The sequence below is a fragment of the Bufo bufo genome, chromosome 4, assembly GCF_905171765.1.
Source record: "Bufo bufo chromosome 4, aBufBuf1.1, whole genome shotgun sequence".
Taxonomy (NCBI): domain Eukaryota; kingdom Metazoa; phylum Chordata; class Amphibia; order Anura; family Bufonidae; genus Bufo; species Bufo bufo.
This window is the reverse complement of record NC_053392.1, coordinates 250,616,603-250,642,166: the sequence shown is the minus strand read 5'-3', so window position 1 is coordinate 250,642,166 and position 25,564 is coordinate 250,616,603. Positions and strand designations below refer to the sequence as shown.

At 41.6% G+C, this 25,564-nt stretch overlaps 1 protein-coding gene across 1 annotated transcript in view; it reads left to right on the top strand.

Moving 5' to 3' along the window:
* The window catches only part of LOC120998035 (cytochrome P450 2J5-like), a 270,926-nt gene that overhangs the window by 210,560 nt on the left and 34,802 nt on the right, over window positions 1-25,564 (top strand). Inside the window, exon 7 of the mRNA XM_040428475.1 lies at window positions 9,526-9,667. Coding sequence (XP_040284409.1) covers window positions 9,526-9,667 — 142 coding nt within the window. The remainder of the gene's footprint in view (window positions 1-9,525; window positions 9,668-25,564) is intronic.

The following is a 25,564-nucleotide window of genomic DNA, read 5'->3' as shown; positions in this document are numbered from 1 at the left end:
TCACAGCCATGCCAATAGTAGGCATGGCTGTGATGGCCTCTTGGGGCAAGTCGTATGATGCTTGCTAATTGGCTGCTTTGCAGCCTTTCAAAAAGCGCCAAGAAAGCGCCGAACACCGAACCCGAACCCAGACTTTTACTATACAGTTCGGGTTCGCTCATCCCTAGTCATAAGTACATGAATTCTAACTTATTCTGGGTAAAATGTTCCTGTTTGGATGTGCTGTATCACTGAAAATTTAAAAAATCCAGATAGATAGATAAATAAAACCTTTTTTCCCCTATAAACCCTGAAAGAGTCAGGGCCGATCCTACACGGGGTGCAGTGGGTGCCCCGCACCCCAGCGCTGTCACCCGAAAGGCGCCGAGCGAGCCGCGGAGACTTTTTTTTTTTTTGACTTTTTTTTTTTTTTTGACTTTTTTTTTTTTTTAACCACCTCCGGACCGCCTAACGCAGGATCGCGTTCCGGAGGTGGCAGCCCTGCGCAGAGTCACTCATATATGCGTCATCTCGCGATGGCCGAGATTTCCTGTGAACGCGCGCACACAGGCGCGCGCGCTCACAGGAACGGAAGGTAAGAGAGTTGATGATGATCTCCAGCCTGCCAGCGGCGATCGTTCGCTGGCAGGCTGGAGATGTGTTTTTTTTAACCCCTAACAGGTATATTAGACGCTGTTTTGATAACAGCGTCTAATATACCTGCTACCTGGTCCTCTGGTGGTCCCCTTTGTTTGGATCGACCACCAGAGGACACAGGTAGCTCAGTAAAGTAGCACCAAGCACCACTACACTACACTACACCCCCCCCCCGTCACTTATTAACCCCTTATTAGCCCCTGATCACCCCTGATCACCCCTGATCACCCCATATAGACTCCCTGATCACCCCCTGTCATTGATTACCCCCCTGTCATTGATCACCCCCCTGTAAAGCTCCATTCAGATGTCCGCATGATTTTTACGGATCCACTGATAGATGGATCCGATCCGCAAAACGCATCCGGACGTCTGAATGAAGCCTTACAGGGGCATGATCAATGACTGTGGTGATCACCCCATATAGACTCCCTGATCACCCCCCTGTCATTGATCAACCCCCTGTCATTGATCACCCCCCCTGTCATTGATCACCCCCCTGTCATTGATCACCCCCCTGTCATTGATCACCCCCCTGTAAGGCTCCATTCAGACATTTTTTTGGCCCAAGTTAGCGGAATTTTTTTTTTTTTTTCTTACAAAGTCTCATATTCCACTAACTTGTGTCAAAAAATAAAATCTCACATGAACTCACCATACCCCTCACGGAAACCAAATGCGTAAAATTTTTTAGACATTTATATTCCAGACTTCTTCTCACGCTTTAGGGCCCCTAGAATGCCAGGGCAGTATAAATACCCCACATGTGACCCCATTTCGGAAAGAAGACACCCCCAGGTATTCCGTGAGGGGCATATTGAGTCAATGAAAGATTGAAATTTTTGTCCCAAGTTAGCGGAACGGGAGACTTTGTGAGAAAAAAATTAAAAATATCAATTTCCGCTAACTTGTGCCAAAAAAAAAAAATTTCTATGAACTCGCCATGCCCCTCATTGAATACCTGCTGTGCTGCCTTGATGCGTTTTTTCAGGCATGTTTTGCAGTGCTTTTTGTGTTTTTAAACCCTCCTTTTTGCATGCAGTTTTTATGCATTTTGTGTTTTTTTTCCTCTTTAAACACACTGTATATAGCTGGTTGCTAAGAAGGAGGCCGGGAAGCAAGCCACTTTAAGTTTATTTAACTTTATTTAATTGATATTTGCACTTGATTGTATGCATGAATCTGTTATTTGCACTTTAGTTATTGTATTTATTGAAAATGTAAAAAGTACAGAATCAATCTATCTTGCATATTTTGCATCTGTTATTATAGATTTTCTGCTACCTCATTTTCTGTTCAAAAATGTTATATTGTTCAGTTCATATTTATAGTCCAAGTACACTATTTGTACTATTTGCACTATTTGATTTACATGCACTTGACACAGATTTGTCAATAAATAAAACATTTATTTTGACTTGTCAAAGCCGTTGACTAAGCTATTGTCAAAGCAAATTGGTGGGGCTGAAGTTGGGGGCTGAAGTTGTTGCCATAGAAACATTGTAAAGGGGAGGAGTTAGTAAGATAACCACGCCCATGTGGGGGCGCCAGAAATATTTCTGCACCCAGGCGCCTGTGACGCTAGGATCGGCCCTGGAAAGAGTTAAAGATATTCTTCAGTATACTCCTGCCATTTTTGTACACGTCTTCTACAATGTGTGTGATATACAGTATATTTTCATATCCTTTTCCAATCTAACTATTTAGCAGTAATCATGTCTTCTTTTGTACCCATTAATTTATCTAATCGTGTCAGGTACTGCCATATCATGGTATCGTCCCATCTGTTTTTCCATATTGAAATATATTTCCTCATACCCTCTACCATTTACCAGCAATCATGTGTGTGTATATATATATATATATATATTAATTTCTCTAATTGTGTCAGATATTGCCATATCATGTATAGCTCCTTCTGTTCCTCCATATTAAACATCATCCATCACTGTGCAATTTCTCAGTAATTTTCCCTCAGGCCACTATTATATGCTGTGAAGACATATTACTGATACTCAATAACCGAAGTCTTACTAGCATATAGAGAAGAAAAGCCCTACACAAGGAATAACAAAGCACCAAAGCTTCCTGTGCATGTAGACAGGGTATATTAATATATTAATATTTATATTATTATATTAATATAATATATTAATAATTTAATTATTTATTTATTAAGCAACATGTTACCTACATAAAGATCAGCAGGAACATGAGAAGTGGGCAGAAAATAGAGGATCGCTGGATAGATACATAAATAAATAAATAAATCCCCCCCCCCCTATAAACCCTGAAAGAGTTAAAGATATTCTTCAGTAAACTCCAGCCATTTCTGTCCACATGTCCTCTACAATGTGTGTGTATGTGGGGGAAGGGGACATAACATAACCAATGCATTACCTATTATGTTATGTGATAACCAACATTATCACAAAATGAGTGTACTGTAGCTTACAGACGCACAGCCACTGCATCCGGTGCTCTGTCCACCAATATCCCTGACGAGCCGAGTCTACACCCGGTGAAACGCGTAGGATAAAGGTACCATCAACAACTTCTAGGGAGGTAAGAGAATAGGGTTTACAGCACAGGCCCGAGGTTCCTGAGGCTGGGGGTCGTCCTTCTCAGGACGAGTGCCCCGACTACAGCCATTGAGGTCTTCACACCCATTAGACTAGGCCAAGTAGGGTGAGTATACAGGGTGAGTCAGGGTCCTGACTAATAGGCTCCTCCCCAGGGTACTACCCTCCTCCAATATACCAGGCAGCCCGGCCTCACTTGCTGATATAGACCCATAGCGCCCCCTATCTTCTAATAGTGTAGATTTATACACCATACTGTCTCATTTATTTTATATGACCTAATAAAAGTTATATATTAACCTAAATACAATAAGGCATCCTCAGTTCCGTATTTCTATTACTGTAGCTTCAGATGGGGAAGTCACAGGGAGCCACGCTGACAATGATTTTCCTGTTTGGATGTATCACTCTAAATTTATGCCTGCTGGCATGTGATCAGGTGCAGGGACTTCCAAAAATTCACTGAGCATTGGTTAATTTCACCTCTCTGCAGTGCTGAGAACCCAGTGGAGAGAGGTAGAGGTATCCTCTACCATGTGTGTGTGTGTGTGTGTGTGTGTGTGTGGGGAAAGGGGAGCAGAAAACAATAGGCTTGTTAATTCTACCATGTGTGTGTACAGTATGTGGTGGAAGGGGAGCAGAAAACAATAGGCTTGTTAATTCTACCATGTGTGTGTACAGTATGTGGTGGAAGGGGAGCAGAAAACAATAGGCTTGTTAATTAGCACATTAAGAACCGAATACACCTACAACCCTTTCTCACCTCCAAAATTCAGCAGGCCCCCCCCCCCCCCCCCCCCCCCTGAATTCTCTCGCTCTGCTAATTGTTTTTTGGTACAAAATAGATATCAAATAACAAATAAATAAAAATTGAATAAAAATGTATTTATACTTCCAAAAATACAGAGTAAAACTCAGGCATAATTCCACTGTTAATCTTAATGCATGATTATATGGAGAATTGTCAGTGATTAGGTAGAGCAATATAACAAAGTATTGTCATAAGTACATGAATTATAACTTATTCTGGGTGAAATGTTCCTGTTTAGATGTGCTGCATCACTCTAAATTAAAAAAAAATACTAATGGATAAATAAATTTAAAAAAAAATCTTATACTCCTGCCATTTTTGTCCACATGTCCTCTACAATGTGTGTGATATACAGTATATTTTCATATCCTTTTCCAAGCTAACTATTTAGCAGTAATCATGTCTTCTTTTGTACCCATTAATTTATCTAATCGTGTCAGGTACTGCCATATCATGGTATCGTCCCTTCTGTTTTTCCATATTGAAATATATTTCCTCATACCCTCTACCATTGTAATCATCTACCAGCAATAATATATATATATACAGTGGGATGCGAAAGTTTGGGCAACCTTGTTAATCGTCCATGATTTTCCTGTATAAATCGTTGGTTGTTACGATAAAAAATGTCAGTTAAATATATCATATAGGAGACTCAAACAGTGATATTTGAGAAGTGAAATGAAGTTTATTGGATTTACAGAAAGTGTGCTATAATTGTTTAAACAAAATTAGGCAGGTGCATAAATTTGGGCACTGTTGTCATTTTTTTGATTCCAAAACCTTTAGAACTAATTATTGGAACTCAAATTGGCTTGGTAAGCTCAGTGACCCCTGACCTACATACACAGGTGAATCCCATTATGAGAAAGAGTATTTAAGGGGGTCAATTGTAAGTTTCCCTCCTCTTTTAATTTTCTCTGAAGAGTAGCAACATGGGGGTCTCAAAACAACTCTCAAATGACCTGAAGACAAAGATTGTTCACCATCATGGTTTAGGGGAAGGATACAGAAAGCTGTCTCAGAGATTTCAGCTGTCTGTTTCCACAGTTAGGAACATATTGAGGAAATGGAAGACCACAGGCTCAGTTCAAGTTAAGGCTCGAAGTGGCAGACCAAGAAAAATCTCGGATAGACAGAAGCGACGAATGGTGAGAACAGTCAGAGTCAACCCACAGACCAGCACCAAAGACCTACAACATCATCTTGCTGCAGATGGAGTTACTGTGCATCGTTCAACCATTCGGCGCACTTTACACAAGGAGATGCTGTATGCGAGAGTGATGCAGAGGAAGCCTTTTCTCCGCCCACAGCACAAAAAGTGCCGCTTGAGGTGGGCTAAAGCACATTTGGACAAGCCAGCTTCATTTTAGAATAAGGTGCTGTGGACTGATGAAACTAAAATTGAGTTATTTGGCCATAACAAGGGGCGTTATGCATGGAGGAAAAAGATCACAGCATTCCAAGAAAAACACCTGCTACCTACAGTAAACTATGGTGGTGATTCCATCATGCTGTGGGGCTGTGTGGCCAGTGCAGGGGGGAATCTTGTTAAAGTTGAGGGACACATGGATTCCACTCAGTATCAGCAGATTCTGGAGACCAATGTCCAGGAATCAGTGACAAAGCTGAAGCTGCGCCGGGGCTGGATCTTTCAACAAGACAACGACCCTAAACACTGCTCAAAATCCACTAAGGCATTTATGCAAAGGAACAAGTACAACGTTCTGGAATGGCCATCTCAGTCCCCAGACCTGAATATAATTGAAAATCTGTGGTGTGACTTAAAAACAGCTGTCCATGCTCAGAAGCCATCAAACCTGAATGAACTAAAGATGTTTTGTAAAGAGGAATGGTCCAATGGTCTCCTATATGATATATTTAACTGATATTTTTTATCGTAACAACCAACGATTCAAAAAGGAAAATCATGACGATTAACAAGGTTGCCCAAACTTTCGCATCCCACTGTATATATATATATATACACTCACCTAAAGAATTATTAGGAACACCTGTTCTATTTCTCATTAATGCGATTATCTAGTCAACCAATCACATGGCAGTTGCTTCAATGCATTTAGGGGTGTGGTCCTGGTCAAGACAATCTCCTGAACTCCAAACTGAATGTCAGAATGGGAAAGAAAGGTGATTTAAGCAATTTTAAGCGTGGCATGGTTGTTGGTGCCAGACGGGCCGGTCTGAATATTTCACAATCTGCTCAGTTACTGGGATTTTCACACACAACCATTTCTAGGGTTTACAAAGAATGGTGTGAAAAGGGAAAAACATCCAGTATGCGGCAGTCCTGTGGGCAAAAATGCCTTGTGGATGCTAGAGGTCAGAGGAGAATGGGCCGACTGATTCAAGCTGATAGAAGAGCAACGTTGACTGAAATAACCACTCGTTACAACCGAGGTATGCAGCAAAGCATTTGTGAAGCCACAACACGCACAACCTTGAGGCGGATGGGCTACAACAGCAGAAGACCCCACCGGGTACCACTCATCTCTACTACAAATAGGAAAAAGAGGCTACAATTTGCACGAGCTCACCAAAATTGGACTGTTGAAGACTGGAAAAATGTTGCCTGGTCTGATGAGTCTCGATTTCTGTTGAGACATTCAAATGGTAGAGTCCGAATTTGGCGTAAACAGAATGAGAACATGTACCCATCCTCTGATGGCTACTTCCAGCAGGATAATGCACCATGTCACAAAACTCGAATCATTTCAAATTGGTTTCTTGAACATGACAATGAGTTCACTGTACTAAAATGGCCCCCACAGTCACCAGATAACAACCCAATAGAGCATCTTTGGGATGTGGTGGAAGGGGAGCTTCGTGCCCTGGATGTGCATCCCTCAAATCTCTGTCAACTGCAAGATGCTATCCTATCAATATGGGCCAACATTTCTAAAGAATGCTATCAGCACCTTGTTGAATCAATGCCACATAGAATTAAGGCAGTTCTGAAGGCAAAAGGGGGTCCAACACTTTATTAGTATGGTGTTCCTAATAATTCTTTAGGTGAGTGTATATATCTATATATATATATACATATATATATATATATATATATATATATATAGTATAAATTTCTCTAATTGTGTCAGATACTGCCATATCATGTATAGCTCCTTCTGTTCCTCTATATTAAAACACGTTCTTCACCATTCTAACACATCACTCCACATCATATATCTCTCCATTATCATTCACTCAGTCAATATTATTATATTAAAAAATATTAAATATATATAAAAATATGTATATTTAGAAAAATGGTAATTGATTATTAGCATGATAGTGGTAGTTGTTTATAGTGAGGAATATATACAGTACAGACCAAAAGTTTGGACACACCTTCTCATTCAAAGAGTTTTCTTTATTTTCATGACTATGAAAATTGTAGATTTACACTGAAGGCATCAAAACTATGAATTAACACATGTGGAATTATATACATAACAAACAAGTGTGAAAAAAATGAAAATATGTCATATTCTAGGTTCTTCAAAGTAGCCACCTTTTGCTTTGATTACTGCTTTGCACACTCTTGGCATTCTCTTGATGAGCTTCAAGAGGTAGTCCCCTGAAATGGTTTTCACTTTACAGGTGTGCCCTGTCAGGTTTAATAATTGGGATTTCTTGCCTTATAAATGATGTTGGGACCATCCGTTGCGTTGAGGAGAAGTCAGGTGGATACACAGCTCATAGTCCTACTGAATAGACTGTTAGAATTTGTATTATGGCAAGAAAAAAGCAGCTAAGTAAAGAAAAACGAGTGGCCATCATTACTTTAAGAAATGAAGGTCAGTCAGTCAGCCGAAAAATTGGGAAAACTTTGAAAGTAAGGGCTATTTGACCATGAAGGAGAGTGATGGGGTGCTGCGCCAGATGACCTGGCCTCCACAGTCACCGGACCTGAACCCAATCGAGATGGTTTGGGGTGAGCTGGACCGCAGAGTGAAGGCAAAAGGGCCAACAAGTGCTAAGCATCTCTGGGAACTCCTTCAAGACTGTTGGAAGACCATTTCAGGGGACTACCTCTTGAAGCTCATCAAGAGAATGCCAAGAGTGTGCAGCCATACTATTACCCACTTTTAAAGCCCTTGCATTTTACCATATCATTTCATTGCTACAAACCAACCATTAATTCAATAATGCCATATACCTCCCCCCCCCTCCACATCAAGTATCAGCGACCTGATACTTTAATTTAATCAATTTCTCATCATGTATCTACATCAGCCACCCTATTTCATCACTATCCGCTATTCACAGCAATAGTCACTATCTGTCCATATACTGTAGTTACAGTAATTCACTATCCTCCCCAATGCATCTATATATCAACAGCCCATCAATTTATCACTCTTCTCCCCTTCACCGCAATATCACTACTCCATTTCATGCTCCAATACAACCTTACATCAGTAATCCAACATCACAACAAACTCTCCTGTTATAACCAGGCATCAGCGATCTGATACCTTCCTCTGGAGCGCTCTGAATTCTCCCCGCTCAAACATAGCGCTCACACTCCTCCATCCAGCATACGGCTGCTTCCCCAGGCTGTCAATCCAAGTCACCTCCTCCTAACCCTTTATCTAGTGCGCCTTTTTCTCCCATGCACGCTGAGAAAAATGTGCTGTCTGCACAAGAAGGCACTGTTTTTTAAACCCCAGGTAAAAATATTGTTACTATTTCATTCCAACACAGGTGCTACAATCATTATGTAATCCTTTTTCATGTGCTTCTATCCACAGCATCATATCAAAATATTGTATATATGGATGTATGTGTATATATATATATGTATGTGTGTGGGTACTGTATATATGTGTGTGTATGATTGTACGGCTGGCCCACGCAGGAACTCCTTCAATTTACAGCAAAGAATAAGAAATATGCTACAATTCAATAAAAAAAATTATTGAAAGTTGTTGAGGCTTTGAAAATAAGGAAATTCAAGGGGAACACATATCTGTGAAACATTAATTACATCATGTGTGTATATATATGCATGTATGTAATTATACCTTCATATATTATCAGCAACACAGCTCAAGGGAAAAAATGTACAGAGACCAACAGGGCAGGACAAGGGAAATATATAAAGGAACAACATATATTTATCCTTTTATGCTAATTCACTTTTAACTTTGGCTAAAAAAAAAAAAAAAGACAAAAAACCTGTCACAAAAAGGCGTTTTAGTTTGACCGCCTTAAATGGTTATTTCTGTCACAAACATTTATGGCCCTTTCTCAGAAAATCTGAGCCCCACTTGCTGACATAAAACAGCCACTGCCACTGCAGACAGCTTGACTATTTCTGTGTTTGGCCAACTTTTATCTTCAGGTATGGCTGGATTTATTTTGTACTACTTTGAAATTATAATTAAACTCTACTACTAGCATATCCTTGCCAAATGGGCCATTTTTATCTATAAAAATAAAGGTCTGTTCTATGATCTACATCTTATCTTACAGGCTCAGGATGATCCTTCTTCCACAATTAATGAGGATAACATGATTCAATTATTGTTGGATTTCCAGCTGGCTGGTACTGAAACTACCACATCTGCACTACAGTGGGGATTACTGTATATGGCGGTCCACCAAGATATACAAGGTGAGTTCTTTTCTTACAGTTTTTAGACAGTCTCAAGATAAAGGTATTTGAGAAATGATGTTTATTCCAGTGACATACTAAGTGAGTTGGCAAAATAAGGAAGCTTAATTGAACAAAAGGTCTTAGACTTCTTTACATAATGCAAAGGGCAACTCAAATGATAACTTTTGTTTATTGCCACTGAATGTTTAACCAGCTTTAACTATCTGTGCACCATCTGATGCGATCAACTGATCAACTGATTACTTTAGTAGTCATACTAATAAGCTAATAAGAGTTTTTTAGTTTTTTTTTGCCTAAATTAGATACCTAGGGAATCCTTTATTCAGGCTAATTTGTTTAGAAGTTACCTCAGAGCTAGAAATTAGTTTAAAAAAATTATATTCGGTTGCTTTCCCAAATTTCGGTTTGTTATGAATTATTTTGTCACAAAGCACGTTAAATCAGGTATCACGGTCTGCAGTTAAACTTGCAGGAGAGTGTATCTCGGTGTACATCAGTGTGCACTGTACCAACATGCCTAGCTGATCCTTTCTGGCAGAAGAACAGTTAGTGTCCATCAGAATGACATGCAGGTCACATATATGGACGTGCTCGCATCATCGTGCAGGCCGCCAACTTTCCTAGTTAATCCCTTCTGTTAAACCAAAAGAAAAGCATACAGCAGCCTTCAGTAAAGAATAAAAATGTTGCGTGCCCCTGCAGGAGCTGTATCCAAATGACTCTTTAGTGGAACAAAATAAAGACATGGAGGCACTGTCATTAAAGTAGTGGAGAAAAAAAAAGTTTCTTTTAATCCATGTTGTGGCAGTGCAAACACAAGCTTTTGAATCCCTTCTGTTAGCTGTAGAATGACTGTGCGTCACTGTTAGGCTCATTCCACACCAGTTATTCGGTCAGTTATTCTCATCATTTATTGTCAGCAAAAAGCAGGTGCGGGTTAAAACCACAGAACAGGTGTAGATCTATTCCTGATACCTAAACTGAGAGTAGGCTTGGCTTCTGAATTTGGCCCACAAAAGCTGATGGAAATAACTGACCAAATAACTGAATTGTGAACTCAGCCTTACATTTCAATGTTGGCATCAAATCTAATTTATCGGCACCGATTGAACCGTGCAATGGCCCATGACAGAGTGAGGAGGGTGTTAGCAACAAGAGTTTATTTTTATCTTCTTCTGATCCGTCAGAAGAACAGCCAAAATAAAGCGGATCCTGTATTTTGAGCATCCTCCTTCACACGGTCAGCATTTGATCAATATTTGTAAAGCAAAAACAAGAGTGGGTACAAAATAGAGATAAAATGTGATGGAAATATTTGCATGTCTTCTGTGTTTTGGACCTAATCCTGCTTTTGGCTTCCAAATCATGATCAAATCCTGATGCAAAATACTGACTGAGTGATAGAGGCCTTAAGGACGATTAAATGACAGGATCCTTTTTTTTAGATGTCTTTTCTTCTGACTGATCAGAAGAACAGAAAAATAAACTGTGATGTCCACACAGCCAAACAGGGACACTAGTGGCCCCATAAATGACTGGTGAGGGTGGCAACATGATGAAGAGTCACAATAGTGGCCTGGAACAGAGTGGGGAGGAGGACAACAGCAGTGGTAGTAACAGCATAAGATGGTGGTGGCCGTAGGAGAAGATGGCAGCAGAGGCAGCAGGTGTGTAGGACGATGGCAGCATCAGAATAGTGGCTGAAGCACATGCCCAGAAGTAGTGAACCATTTTTCACAATGTTCTGGCGTGGCAGCACACTACAGTCAGAACATTACTGCTAGAATGATCTAGTCTGATGCATCGGGCACCAGTGTGTGGAAATCCTGGCTGATCCACGTTCGATTCATCTTTATAAAGGTTAATCTCTCAACATTTTTGTGTTGAAAGGCGAGTTCTCTTTGGAGTAACTATGCCCCCCGCGCAACTAAACACCTGCTCTGATGCCACACTACTGGCCGGGCACTAAAGCTTGCTTAGGGCAAACTCGGTCAGTTGCAGGCACAATTAAAGTTTGGCTTCCCAGTCATGTTAGGGATCTTGGATCTGGGGTGACAGAGTTCAGTCAAAGTATGCCTGTGGATTCAGGTTCTGCTCCATGTCCTGCTGCTGCTGGGTGGTTTCTTTAGTAGGCGGGTGAAGAAAACCGCTCATCAGAAACTCAAGGCTTATGTTGCTGCTGATGGAACTGGTTTTTCTCCTACCCCCCCCCCCACCTTCTCCAGCAGTCATAGCAGTGGAGTGTGAGCTCAGAGGGTCCCCCATCCCCCCGATTAGACCTCAGTGAGGATGGACAATGGAGCACATAGGCAGTGACCAACCAACTACAAAAGGATGTCTCAATAGAAGTTGAGTTTTTCATCCCTCAAAGAAGGTGTAAACAAATGCCCTCATTTTAGACCGGTAGCATGGGTCTAACATTGTGGAGAGCCAGTAGTCATCCATCTGCCGAATGGTGATAATGCAGCTGTCACTATGCAATCAACTCAGCATGTATCTGGCCATTAGTGCAAGGGAGTCGAAGGGACTACTTGCCTCCATCTACACTGCATACTGCCACAGTCTGTCTGGGTCATCTGGGTCGTCTTTATCGTTGCCCTCATGCTCCTCCTGCTCCCCTCCTCTCACTTGGGCAGATAAACCACCTAGTTGTGTATATAATTTCTGGGTGTTTATGTCTTCCTCCTTGCCCTCATCCTCCTTCTAAGCCAGTTGAGACTACACAGGGCTAAGGTGGCCGTGAGATGTAGGCACCACATCTTTTGTCCCCTTGCCAGTCAGCTTTATCATCATTCACCCCAGGACGTGAAGGAAGGAATGACATCATTCATTCTGTAGTGTATGTACATTGAAACAGCACACCAATCTGAGGCTGCGGTGCAACTAGAAGGGTTCTTCAACCCAATCAATACTCAATAAAACATTCAGTGCACCCACAGTCCTGGTGACTGACAAATAAAGTGGCCTCCTCAAAGGGCCTGAGCAAACATCAGGTGTCACGCATGAGCTTATAATGTCTAATGTCAAAGTTATTCTGGGGAGTAGTCCTGTCCGTCTGCATCATCAAGAAGTTGGTCACGGGTTTCCTCTGCTCATACAGTCAGTCCAACGTGTGGATATGTCTCAGGGTGGAGTTCCAACGTGTGGAAACGTTGCATATGAGGCGATGTAGGGGAACACCATTCTGCCTTTGCAGGTCAAGGAGGGCGTGTTTTGCATGGTAAGAGTGGCTGAAGTTTCCTTAATATTTTCAAGACTTCTTGCAGTTGGAAGGCTTCAGGAACTGGGTGACAACCTGAATGAAGATGTGCGCCATGCAGGGTGCATGGGTCAGCCCTCCCTGACGCAGAGCAGACAGAATGTTCTTCCCATTATTGGTAACCTTGGTTCCTATCTCCAGTTGGCAAGGGGACAGCCAGGATTCTATTTCGTGGTTAATGATGTGGAACTGTTTTTCCCTGGTGTCACTGGGTTCGTCCAGGCTGACCGGGTGTAGAACCTCGTAACAACGTTGTGCTTTGAATACCATAGGTGGTATGCTGAAGGACCACTCTGAACTGTGCCTACAGTGGAGGCTAAGGACATGGTGGAAGTTGAGGAGGCAGAGGAGGACATTGGTGCAGAAATCCCACGATTACAATGCAGAGGCGGCATTGTCATCACCTGGCCAAGCTGTTGGTGTACCTGGGGCAGAACCACATTTACCCAGTGGGTGGTAAAGAACATATATTGGTCCGTGACCACAGTTATAGCTCCACACTTCAGTGCTGGCATGAATTGTATCAGATGCTGACAGGCTCAAGGACTGACCCACCTTCTGCTAAACATACGTGTGCAGGGCTGGTACAGCTTTTTTAGGGAAGTAATGTAGGATTGGGACTCTCCACCTTGGGTGGGCACAAGCCATCAGTTCTCTTAACCCTTTCGCTACGGCGCTGGAGCGATGTGCGAACATGGCGCACGCTTGCACATGCAGTGGGCGTCATGGCAATCAGGTCTCTGCTGTTTCAAAAACCAGAGACCTGCGGGTAATTACCATGACCGACAATAATGCCGATTGCGGTAATTAAAGGCTTTCGATGCTGTGATCAAGTGAGATCACGGCATCTAAATGCGCAAAAACTCGCACTTCCGGGTTTCCTACCGACATCCCCTGCGGCCAATTGGGCTGTCGGTAGTTGTTCTGAATGCTATCAGCCTCGCTGATGAGGCTGATAGCATTCATGCTGCAATTCTTATTTTGGAAAAAAACTAAATATAATCCTTCCCTATTAAAATATACCTTTTTATTAATTACATTACAGATATGCAGAAAAAACGGACTAAGGTATGATCAGGATATGAAGGAGCGGGTGTGTTTACTCATGGTTAGATGACCAATCTACCTTGATGTAACTGTTCCGGGAATGTGGGACCACCATTCATGCTGTTCCTATCAAATCCCTACATCTCTCCCTGCCTACAGGCAGAGCACCCGCCCTGAAAGGGGTGACCCCACCTCTCAGTGGCTAAACCCTTTCTGAACCTGATCAAAACCCTTTTTAAAGATGAATCTGATCCCATAGATAAGTATCTCGAAACGTCCCAAAGTTCCCCAGTATTTAACTGATTCCTCAGGGGACATAGAAAAATTATCTAAAAATGAAAAAAAGATATGTAGTGACCACAAGACATCATAAGGCTAATCCTCAATCTGAATACAGACTGAGAACAGTATACCCAGAGGGTCTAAATGAGCAACTCTCTTTCAGTAGATGTCTTTGACGTTATTTTTCCCCCACCAACCGCCTCTGTTGATAGCACATTAGATATACACAAGAATTTTCCCCCATCCAACAAGCCAATAACTGAGTAAAATCGGATCAGAATTGATTCTTTCATTTTCATTGAAGTTTATCATATCAGTGTCAATATCAGAGGTGACACTGTGCTAATAAATTCCCCTTACAGGGCATATTATCCATATATTTGTAAGTTTCTTAATTATTTTTCATACCTTTCCCCTCATATCGTAGTTTTAATATTACAATATTATGATCTACAGTCTGGTGGAATTTTTTTTATCATCTATGTTCCATCCCTGAAAAGTTGCACCTGAATTTCATACACAGAATTATTTAATATCTTGTAGTTTTGTAGTTATTTAATATCTTGTGTAACGCAATTGTGTTCCACTGGAGTGTTAACCCTGGCAACTTCTTTTTGAGGAGAGCTCCTTCGGCCAGTGGAATGCATTTAAAAAATATATATAAAAGTTTAAATCACCCCCTTTCCGTATAATAAAAAAAAAAAAATCTAAATAGCAATAAATATAAACATCATGGTTATTACAGTGACCGAAAATGCCGGTACTATTAAAATATTTTTAAAAAATTCAAATACGGCGAATTGTTTAACGGAAAAATGGTCAAAATGGCCAATTTGCAATTTTTTTCATTGCTTCTCTTGCCCAACAAAAGTTATAAAATGTGATCAAAAAGTCACACATACTCCAAAATGGTATCAATAAACTACAGATTGCCCCGCAAAAAATTCATCTCAGTAGACATACAGTGCCTTGCAAAAGTATTCACCCCCCTTGACTTTTTTCGTATTTTGGTGCCTCACAACCTGGAATTAAATTACATCACGTAATTTACAGAACATCCCCACAACTTTGAAGATTGTTTTATTTATTTTTATTTTTATTGTGAAGCAAACCACAAATAAAACAAAATAACAGAAAAAGTCAATGTGCATAACTATTCAACCCCCTAAAGTCAATACTTTGTAGAGCCACCTTTTGCGGCAATCACAGCTCCAAGTCGCTTTGGATAAGTCTCTATGAGCTTGCCACATCTTACCACTGGGATTTTTGCCCATTCTTCCTTGCAAAACTGCTCCAGCTCCTTCAAGTTGGACGGCTTGAGCTTGTGAACAGCAATCTTTAAGTCTGACCACAGATTTTATATTGGATTGAGATCTGGGCTTTGACTAGGGCATTCCAGCACATTTACATGTTTCCCCTTAAACCACTCAAGTATTGCTTTAGCAGTGTGTTTGGGGTGATTGTCCTGCTGGAAGGTGAACCTCCATCCTAGCCTAAAATCACGCACAGAGTGGTACAGGTTTTGCTGAAGAATATCCCTGTATTTAGCACCATCCATCTTTCCCTCAACTCTGACCAGTTTCCCAGCCCCGGCTGCTGAAATTGTGTTCTTTGGGGGATGTGATGTGTTGGGTTTGCTCCAGACATAGCGTTTTCTTTGATGGCTGAAAAGTTCAATTTTAGTCTCATCAGACCAGAGAACCTTCCTCCATGCATTTTGGGAGTCTCCCACATGCCTTTTCGCAAACTCACAACGTGCTTTTTTGTTTTTAGCTGAAAGTAATGGCTTTCTTCTGGCCACTCTGACATAAAGCCCAACTCTATGGAGCGTACACCTTATTGTCGTCCTATGTACAGATACTCCAGTCTCTGCTGTGGAACTCTGCAGCTCCTCTAGGGTTACCATAGGTCTCTGTGATGCCTCTCTGATTAATGCCCTCCTTGCCCGGTCTGTGAGTTTTGGTGGGCAGCTGTCTCTTGGCAGGTTTGTTCTTGCGCCATGATCTTTCCATTTGATTATGATAGATTTGATGGTGCTCCTGCGGATCATCAAAGATTTGGATATTTTTTTATAACCTAACCCTGACTTGTACTTCTCAACAACATTGTCCCTTACTTGTTTGGAGAGTTCCTTGGTCTTCATGGCAGTGTTTGGTTAGTGATGCCTTGCTTAGGTGTTGCAGTCTCTGGGGCCTTTCAAAAAAGGTGTGTATATGTAATGACAGATCATGTGGCACTTAGATTGCACACAGGTGGACATCATTTCACTAATTATGTGACTTCTGAAGGTAATTGGTTGCACCAGAGCTTTTTATGGTCTTCATGACATACGCACATGCCAGTTTTTAGTTTTCTATTTCTAAACAATAGTTTTATTTATATATTTTTCTTATTTCACTTCACCAACTTACACTATTGTGTTCTGATCCATCACATAAAATTCAGATTAAAAAAACATTGAACTTAAGGCTGTAATGTAACAAAATATAAAAAAAGTCTAGGGGGTGAATACTTTTGCAACGCACTGTAAGTATAAAAAAAGTTATGGAGGTCAGAATATGGTGATGTAGACATACAAAACCTATACATATGGGTTTATAGTTGTAATCGTACTGACCCAGAAAATCAAGGGCATGGGTCAGTTTTGCCACAAACAAAACGCAGTAGGAACAAAACCCGTAAAACGGTGGAGGAATTTGCAATTTTTTTGCGCCATAATTAATAAAGACAAACTTGTCCTGCAAAAAATAAGCCCTTATACAGCTATGTGAACGGAAATATAAAAATGTTACGGCTCAAGGAAGATAAGGAAGAAAAATTAAAACCCAAAAACGCAGGGCCATGGTGCCAACATTAGCACTCTGACTACACTTAACCTTCTGCTCACATATCCTGCATACCGCCACGCCAACGTTCTTCTGCGACTAAAAAATTCCCACACTGCCGAGTATGGCATTTTACCCCCACCACTCCTTGCTGACTTCCTGCCGCTGCCTGTTGTTTTCTGAAAGGAAGGCTCCAGAGTATCAGACGGTCTAGTGTGTTTGGCTCCAGATCTCCCACTGCTTCCACCCTGCTGGCTCATTGGCACACTGCCACAGTGCTACTGTCTCACGGGCCTGCTGCCACCCTCCCCTGCAATGATGATGTCCTCTTTTCACCCAGCTCCCACTTGCGATCGGCTACATCATCATCCACTAATGTTTGTCACTTATGTCACCCTCATCGGTCTCATGGTCAAGTCCCTGACCGCTCACAACACGTGCTCCCACCCAACTGTCATCATCATTGCTAGTTGCACACCTAAGGGAGGACGCAGTAGATCTCTCCTCTGTCTGTGCTTGCCTGTAGCTGCTGACTGTCCTAATTAAGCTTGTCCTCTCTGAAAAGCAGAGCAGAGCCAGCAGCATGCATTACTTCCTGAGCAGAAGGAGCAGCAAAAGAAAGAGGCAGTTGCAGGATAGTTGAGGGCACCGAGGTTGTTTCTGGGCCATGCCAACTAAGTGTAGTGTCAGAGAAACTCACCGATTCCTGGCTGTGTGTATTTTTTGTCACCTGAGATCAGGGGAGGGCTGGCAGCCTTAGTCCTGGGGGGCAAATCCAGCCAAGGGGCCCATTGCACCACCGAATCAGCTCACCATCCACACCCACCTTTTCCTTGTTTTATAACGGATATTGATGTTATGAAGCAAGACAAATATGATACAATGTGGTTTAACATAATTTAATTGTAATAGCAAAAAAAAATGATGTTTAACAAAAATAAAATCTACAGTTTTAACAAATGAACAATGTATGGACACAATACACTTTTTCAAAAAATACAGAATCCAGAGAAAGAAATATATGTATAAAACTTTTAAACTAAATATTTGACCAAATGGTTAGCAAAGACCTCATCAAGGAACAACTTTTACAAATAATTTCCAATACATCTGGAAACTGGACCTGTTCCAGAAGATCTCTCTCCACTGACATGAGCATTAGAGCATCAAGCAGTTCTTGTCCCATTGTGGCTCGCAGTCGGGTCTTGATGAGTTTTAGCTTGCTGAATGCTCTCACATGACACTTGTGTAAAAGCTGCAGAATAAAGGTTGTATTTGAACAACAACCTGTGACAGCAAAGAAAGCAATGCTTGCAAGAACCACACTTTGATTCCTTTTGTACCTCACCTAGTTTTTCAGTAGGTGGAATCCAGTCATTAATCTCCTCCATCTCCTCATCATCAAGAATTATTTCCACTTTCTGTGTCTCATCTTCAGAAAGACATCCTATAAGATTTGGAAATAAGTTAGCAAAACTTACTAATTCAGTTTTGAGAGAACATTCATTTACTTTGGCTAACTTAGAAATTCTCTCTAGTGCCCCTCCATCTAGAACTTTGGGATCTGTCCTAATTTTCTGAAAAGTGCGAGGATCCAAGTAGTGGGAATCCCTGACCAATTGCTTATTTTCTGAAAATCTCTGTCATGCTTTGTATGATTTGGTCCAGAATTGGTCTGTACACACTAGCTCGAAAACATTGTATTTAATCTTCAGGTCGTTCATCATGTGAAGATTCTCCAGCCAAGCGTTTTTTTTGTGCCACTCTTCGAACTGGAAGTATAGTCTCGACTTCCAAGGAGTTGAGAACATCACTTATACCCATTAACTCATTTGTTTTTATTGCAAAGCGTTCAGACTTTTGTTTAAGATTGTTAAAATTAATTTTTTTCAGTTGCTCAACTGCACGTTTGACCATTTGCCATGCTACCTTGAAGTCAAGGCCACTGGTTTGTAGATATTTTGACACTGGCCCTATAACATAAAAAACCTGTAAAAATATGTTTGCTGTTAAGGATAATCGTAAACTGACAAAGATTATGAAAAAGGGATGAGGCCTCAGAAGTGGTTTTCGATTCAAACAAGTTACTCTGGGAAATTACATATAAAACTTCAAGGGTGTCTAAATAAATAGAATGTTTTTCACCAAAAATCTAGTTAAGGGCCTTTGCTTTTGCCCACCATCTTGTCTCTCCAATTTTTTGTAACTTAAAAAGTTTTTCCTGTACATGTCTTATATCAAGTTGGTCTTTTCAGATATTCATTCCTTTGTGGGAGTCTTCAATAAAGGTTGCCAAGCGATTTAGGAGACCCCAATTTTTTTTTGCTTCCAATACTTGACAGCAATCTGAGACACACAGGTTAAGGATATGACTATAGCACCAAATATAAACCGCATCTGGCATTACCTTCGCAATCTGTGCACGTAGTCCCACATACGCACTCCTCTTATTTGCTGCACCATCAAATGATTCCCTGGCAATTTTTTCGAAATCTTATCCAAGTACATCCAAACAGGACATTAGAAGTTCGTGAAATCCTTTTCCTGTTGCATTTTAACAGAGAGAATCGCCACAAGCCATTCTTTAATGGCATCATCTTGCACATATCTCGCAACTACTGTTGCTTGATCGACAATTCCAACATCTTGTGTGGAGTCAACCTGTATACTGAATCGTTTCTCTCCGATTTCAGGCACAATGAAGTTTTTCATGCTTCCAACTATTGCTGCAAATACTTTCTTTATTGTATTATTGGACAAAAATGTCACAAGAGATCCACGTCCAGTTGAATGTTTTACTGATGTTTTTCTGTCTTTCAATCACTGTTTTCTTTTTTCACTGTCCTGAACACATTTATCAAGGTGATTTTTAAGAGGAATATCATACTGTGATAGAAGTAGGACAATTTCCAGAAAGTTCCCATGGTTTATTTCAATGTTATTTAAATTGTACTGTACAGCGATTCATTAGTGCCATGGGCATGAAATGGCAATCCCTGTTTTCCGAGGAGTTTTACAATATTAAATATACGGTTTAATGCCTCAGTACTTTGTAGTATGTCCTTCTTTCTTCTGGAGACTTGAGCATGATTTATTAGTGTCAATGCTTCTATTTGTTTTCATGGTAAAATAAGCACTAACAGCATCACAATGACTTTTTGAAGATTCGTGCTTATTTGCTGCCTGATAGCAATGTCGAAAATTAGAACAACCACTAGTGAACGAGGAAGAGGAATTAGAAAAGGCAATGCATATGCTGCAAAACAAAAAATGCTTCTAACTTTCGATCCTTTATTTTACAACTCAGCCATTAACGCTTAATACGATCCCCATTGGACTTTTTGCGGTAATAAAAGTCTGCTTCTTGAAAAGGAAGATCTGCACATTCAGTCCTGGTTGACTGAAAAGGCTGTTTTTCAACAAAATAAATTTTTTTCTGCTATGGAACATGCAGGAGGAAGACAAAAAATAATATTTCTGATGGATCACTTATAACACTTTCTGACATGTCTTCAGGTGTGATACCTTCTAATTCAGGAAGGTCTTCAAAAACATCTGGGTCATTCATCTGCGCTTGCTCTCTGCATTCTGACACCAGCTCCTCCTCAATCACCTGCTCTTCTGCTTGTGGGCTCACCTCATCTTCGACAGACACAATTGGGATGCTTGAAGGAGCACTTGGGCCGGCAGAAACCTCATCAACAGGAATTCTTGGATGTATACCACCAGCCTAAAACAACATTTTTTTGTCAACCTATTTTAATCTCCCCAAAAAAGTTTTAGATATAACCAAGAAACTCCAGGATCTCCATGCATGGTAACAATAAATAAAAAAATCATGCAAACAAAGGATATACAATTCATACTTACCTTACATGTAAGATTTTATGAGATTTCAAATAAGTAAATATATATCTTAAAAAAGTTAAACTGATCACTATGGAAAGTCAAGTAAGCACACTCCTTGATAATCCATCATGAATCTTAATAAACGTAAAACTTCATCATGCACATGCAAACAGACTACTGTATATACTCGAGAAATTTTAGTCGTGAACTTCATTTTAAAACGCAGATCCACTCGTCCATGCTAGTTTAGATAGAATTTTGTTCACATTCAATGTGGACAATATTGAGTTACCGGTAGTGCTAGTGTACTTAGCTGTACGTTGACCCAGATACTGGGTACACACACGGACAACAGCAGGCTGATTTAGAATACAATGCAGCTATTGCTGATGACTGCCACCTATCGGTACCCTTTCCACGTCACTGCTGCAGCGGTGGCTGTAGTGAGCCACAAGCAGGACCACTAGCTGGCAAGATAACGCTAACCGAATGTACCTGCCGCATTAAGGCATGGTCATCTAATAGCTTTGGAGCTGGGCGTGTGCACTGAGATGCAGAGAAGTAGGTACCATAACTGTTTGATTGTTCCAGGATCTTTGCCTAGGTAAAATCTGACAAAATAATAAAATCACAGGATTTCATAGCCCCAAGTTTTACCCTCGACTTATCCACGAGTAATAGCACATTTCACAGTTGTTGGTCAAAAAACTACATAGACAAGATCAACTTATAGACAAGTATATACGGTAGATATATTTATCAAAGAGTGAATATACATTTCTGTGACATAAAATGTAAGAACCAGCCTTAACTTTCGAACGTTTAACATACCACCGAAAAAAAAAGTTTCATTTGCTTAGGATCTCTTCCTGCTAACTCAAGTTCTTTGGACTGTTTTTCTCGTATTTTCTGAGCACCACCTTTCTCTTTAAATGTTTTTTTACTCTCCATATTTATCAATATGAAACCAACTGTAAAATTTATTGAACACCAAAATGTATCATTATTCTAAAAATTTAAAATGCACAACTTCTGACACAAATACATAGTATTTTGCAGATGACTTTTTATTTTTACAATGTGCAGATAGTACTGTACTACTAACCCCTCCATCCCTCCAGCCCTGCACAGCTGACAGCCGAGGACCAGGAAGCGGTGAGTACAAAGCCTTCACCGCTTCCTGGTCCTCCGGTCCTAATTCACAAGTGGCCAGCGGGGCTAAAGAGGCAGCTGCCTTGGGTCCCCCAGGAGCAACTGGGCCCAGGGCATCTGCCCCTTTTGCCCTGCGTTAAAAAAGGAACACCTCTAGTGGTCACTCATCAGACGGCCACTAGAGGTGCTTCCTAGTCCACATCGTGCAACATTGGCATTCACGCTAAACAATCCTCATAGGAATGCATTGATTCAAAGCATCTCATTGTGTTGTGGTGGAGGGCGTAATTGCATGCTAGAGTGTGAGAAGGCGGGATCCAGGGGGACAAAGTTAAATCACTACATTAGTAAATGTTTGATGGATTTATGTAACTCATTGTCATATTTTCAAAAGGCAGTGTTTACATTAAAAGGCTTGCAGAGACATGCTTTAGACACCAGAACTACTACGTTTAGCTGTTGTGGTTCTGGTGACTATAGTGTCCCTTAATATAGAGAAAAAAATGAATCAGCACAAAAATATCAAATAAAATGATTGTATCATTATTCAAAAAATTAAAAAAGCACAACTTCTGACACAAATATATAGTATTTTGCATATTACTTTTTTTTTTACAATGTGCAGATAGTACTGTACTACTAACCCCTCCATCCACCCCTCCCTCCCTCTTCTCTATCTCTCCCCTTCTCCAACAAGGTTTTAGAGGGGGACAATAAGAAAAATATATTTTTCATTATACCTCGGGTTTAGACCACCAATCAGACCTCAGTTAACAGCCCCAATAAGATCCCCAATGTTAATAAGACCTCAGATCAGACCCAAATATGAATGACCCCCAATCAGACCTCAGATAAGAGCCCCATGCCTCTCATAATCCCCCAGTAGCCTCATATCAGCCCCCAGTAGCTTCTCAGCCTCCAGCAGCCTCTCCATCAGCCCCCAGTGCCTCTCATCAGCCCCCAGTGCCTCTCATCAACCCCCAGTGCATCTCATCAACCCCCAGTGCCTCTCATCAGCCCCCAGTGCCTCTCATCAGCCCCAGTGCCTCTCATAAGCCCCCCAGCAGCCTCTCCATCAGCCCCCAGTAGCTTCTCAGCCCCCAGCAGCCTCTCCATCAGCCCCCAATGCCTCTCATCATCCCCCAGTGCCTCTCATCTGACCCAGTGCCTCTCATCAGCCTCCAGCAGCCTCTCCATCAGCCCCCAGTAGCTTCTCAGCCCCCAGCAGCCTCTCCATCAGCCCCCAGTGCCTCTCATCAGCCCCCAGTGCCTCTCATCTGCCCCCAGTAGCCTCTCCATCAGCCCCCAGTAGCTTCTCAGCCCCCAGCAACCTCTCCATCAGCCTCCAGAAGTGTCCATCAGCCTCATAAATATAAAATAAAAACACTTACCCTTCCTGCTCCTGGACACCACCGCTACTCTCCTTCAACGCGATCTGCATCCTCCTACTGTTGGCTGTGCTGTAAAGGCTGTGCACAGCGTGACATCACAGAGCACCTTACGCCTGTGTGCAGCCCTGCACAGCCGACAGCCGAGGACCCGGAAGCAGTGAGTACAAACCCTTTACCGCATCTTGGTCCTCTGGTGCTAATTTACGAGTGGCCAGCGGGGCTCAAGAGGCAGCTGCCTTGGGTCCCCCAGGAGTAACTGTGCCCGGGGAAGCTGCCCCTTTTGCCCCGCAATTGCTTCCCTTCCTTTCCCCCCATCCCAGCCCGACCCTGCCTGAGATGATGTTGAAGAGCCATAGACCATACAGGGAAATTTCCCGGTTGGCCGATGTCCAGGGAGCCACCTGAGCCCTCCTCACAGTCGGCCAGTGGAAGTTTTGGGGGATTTATTTTGTGGTGCTGGTGGCAGTATTTTGTCATGGACTGTGGTATTTAGCTCTGTTGAGGTGGTATAATGTGCCACAATATGGTGTTGCTGGATCCACCTACTTGTGTTGGCCCTGCATTCCATCAATTTGGACCCGACTACAAAACGGGGTCACTTTTAGTATTTTTTCCAGGGCCACTTTAAAGGGGTTGTCTAAGTTATATTTATTGATGACCTATCTATCAGATCGGCTGTATAGGAGCGATCCGTACCATTGAAATGAATGGGACGGCTTGGGTGTAATTACACCTGCTCACCGCTGAAGATGCAATGGCTAGAAGGTAAACAGTGAGGAGGAGGCAGCACTGGCACGGTGGGCGCCTTCTCTTCAAACAGCTGATTGGCGGGGGTGCCAGGTGTCGGACCCTTTGCCGATCTGCTATTGATGACCTATCCTGAGGATAGGTCATCAATAAATATAACTTGGACAACCCCTTTAAGTTCCCAGTCCACCCTTGTTGAAGAGAGAGTCAACCATTCCAGTACATCTGGATTGTTAATCAAAACACGACCAGAGCATAACAGTGGCAGCTCTGGCATGTTGCTGCGGTTTTTGCTATGACCAACCCATCTTCTGCTGCTACTTGTGTCGGCTACAGCAACATTTTTGCCACTGCCCATTCCTTTTGAAGGCCCAGGCAATTGTCTTTTGGCCATAGTGTACAGTAACTAAATCAGTAATGTAACTATGGTGCAGCAGGTGAACTAAATAAACGTGCCTATATATATTAGACCGCCAGGTGACACTGAGTCTAATGCACAGTAAGTCTATGTATAACAGAACCGATTAAGTATGAATGGTGCAGCAGGTGAACAAGATAAATACACTTACATATTAGACCGCTTGTTGACGCTGAGTCTGATCCACAGTAAGTCTATGTATAACAGAGCAGATTAAGTATGAATGGCGCGGCAGGTGAACTAGATAAACACGCTTATATATTAAAATGAATAAATACAAAATAATTACAGGGATTCCCCCACCTGAAATAATCTGGTATAATATAAGGTAGTGAAAATCTAGATAATTTAATAATAATAAAAATATACAATATACATCAGCAGGGCTCTTGCTGTCAATGATTAATACAAATACATAAAACAATTACTGCATTTTTCGCTTTATAAGACGCACCTGTTGATAAGACGCACCAGAGGTTTTAAAGGAGGAAAAAAGGAAAAAAATCATCAGACCTCATATCAGACCCCCATATCAAATCCTCAGATCCGACCCCCAAGGCATTACATCATACCCCCATAACAGGATATCACATTAGGCCCTAATATCAGGACATTACATCAGACCCGCATATCAGGACAAAACATGAAACCCCCATATCAGGACATTACATAAGACCTTCATATCAGACCTTCATCAGAACCTCATCAGACCTTTTTTCGGACCTCATATCAGCCCTCCATTTCAGATTCCTATACTAGACCCCCATCAGACCTCAGATCAGACCTTTAAATAAAAAAAACTTCCCTTACCTCTCCTGCGCAGTGGCTCCACTTCGTGTCCGGTGGTCTCTTTAGAAGTCGCGCTCCCCTGTGTTATTTGGCTGGCGCTGTGCGCCCACGGCCCCATGATGGGAGACCAGGGAG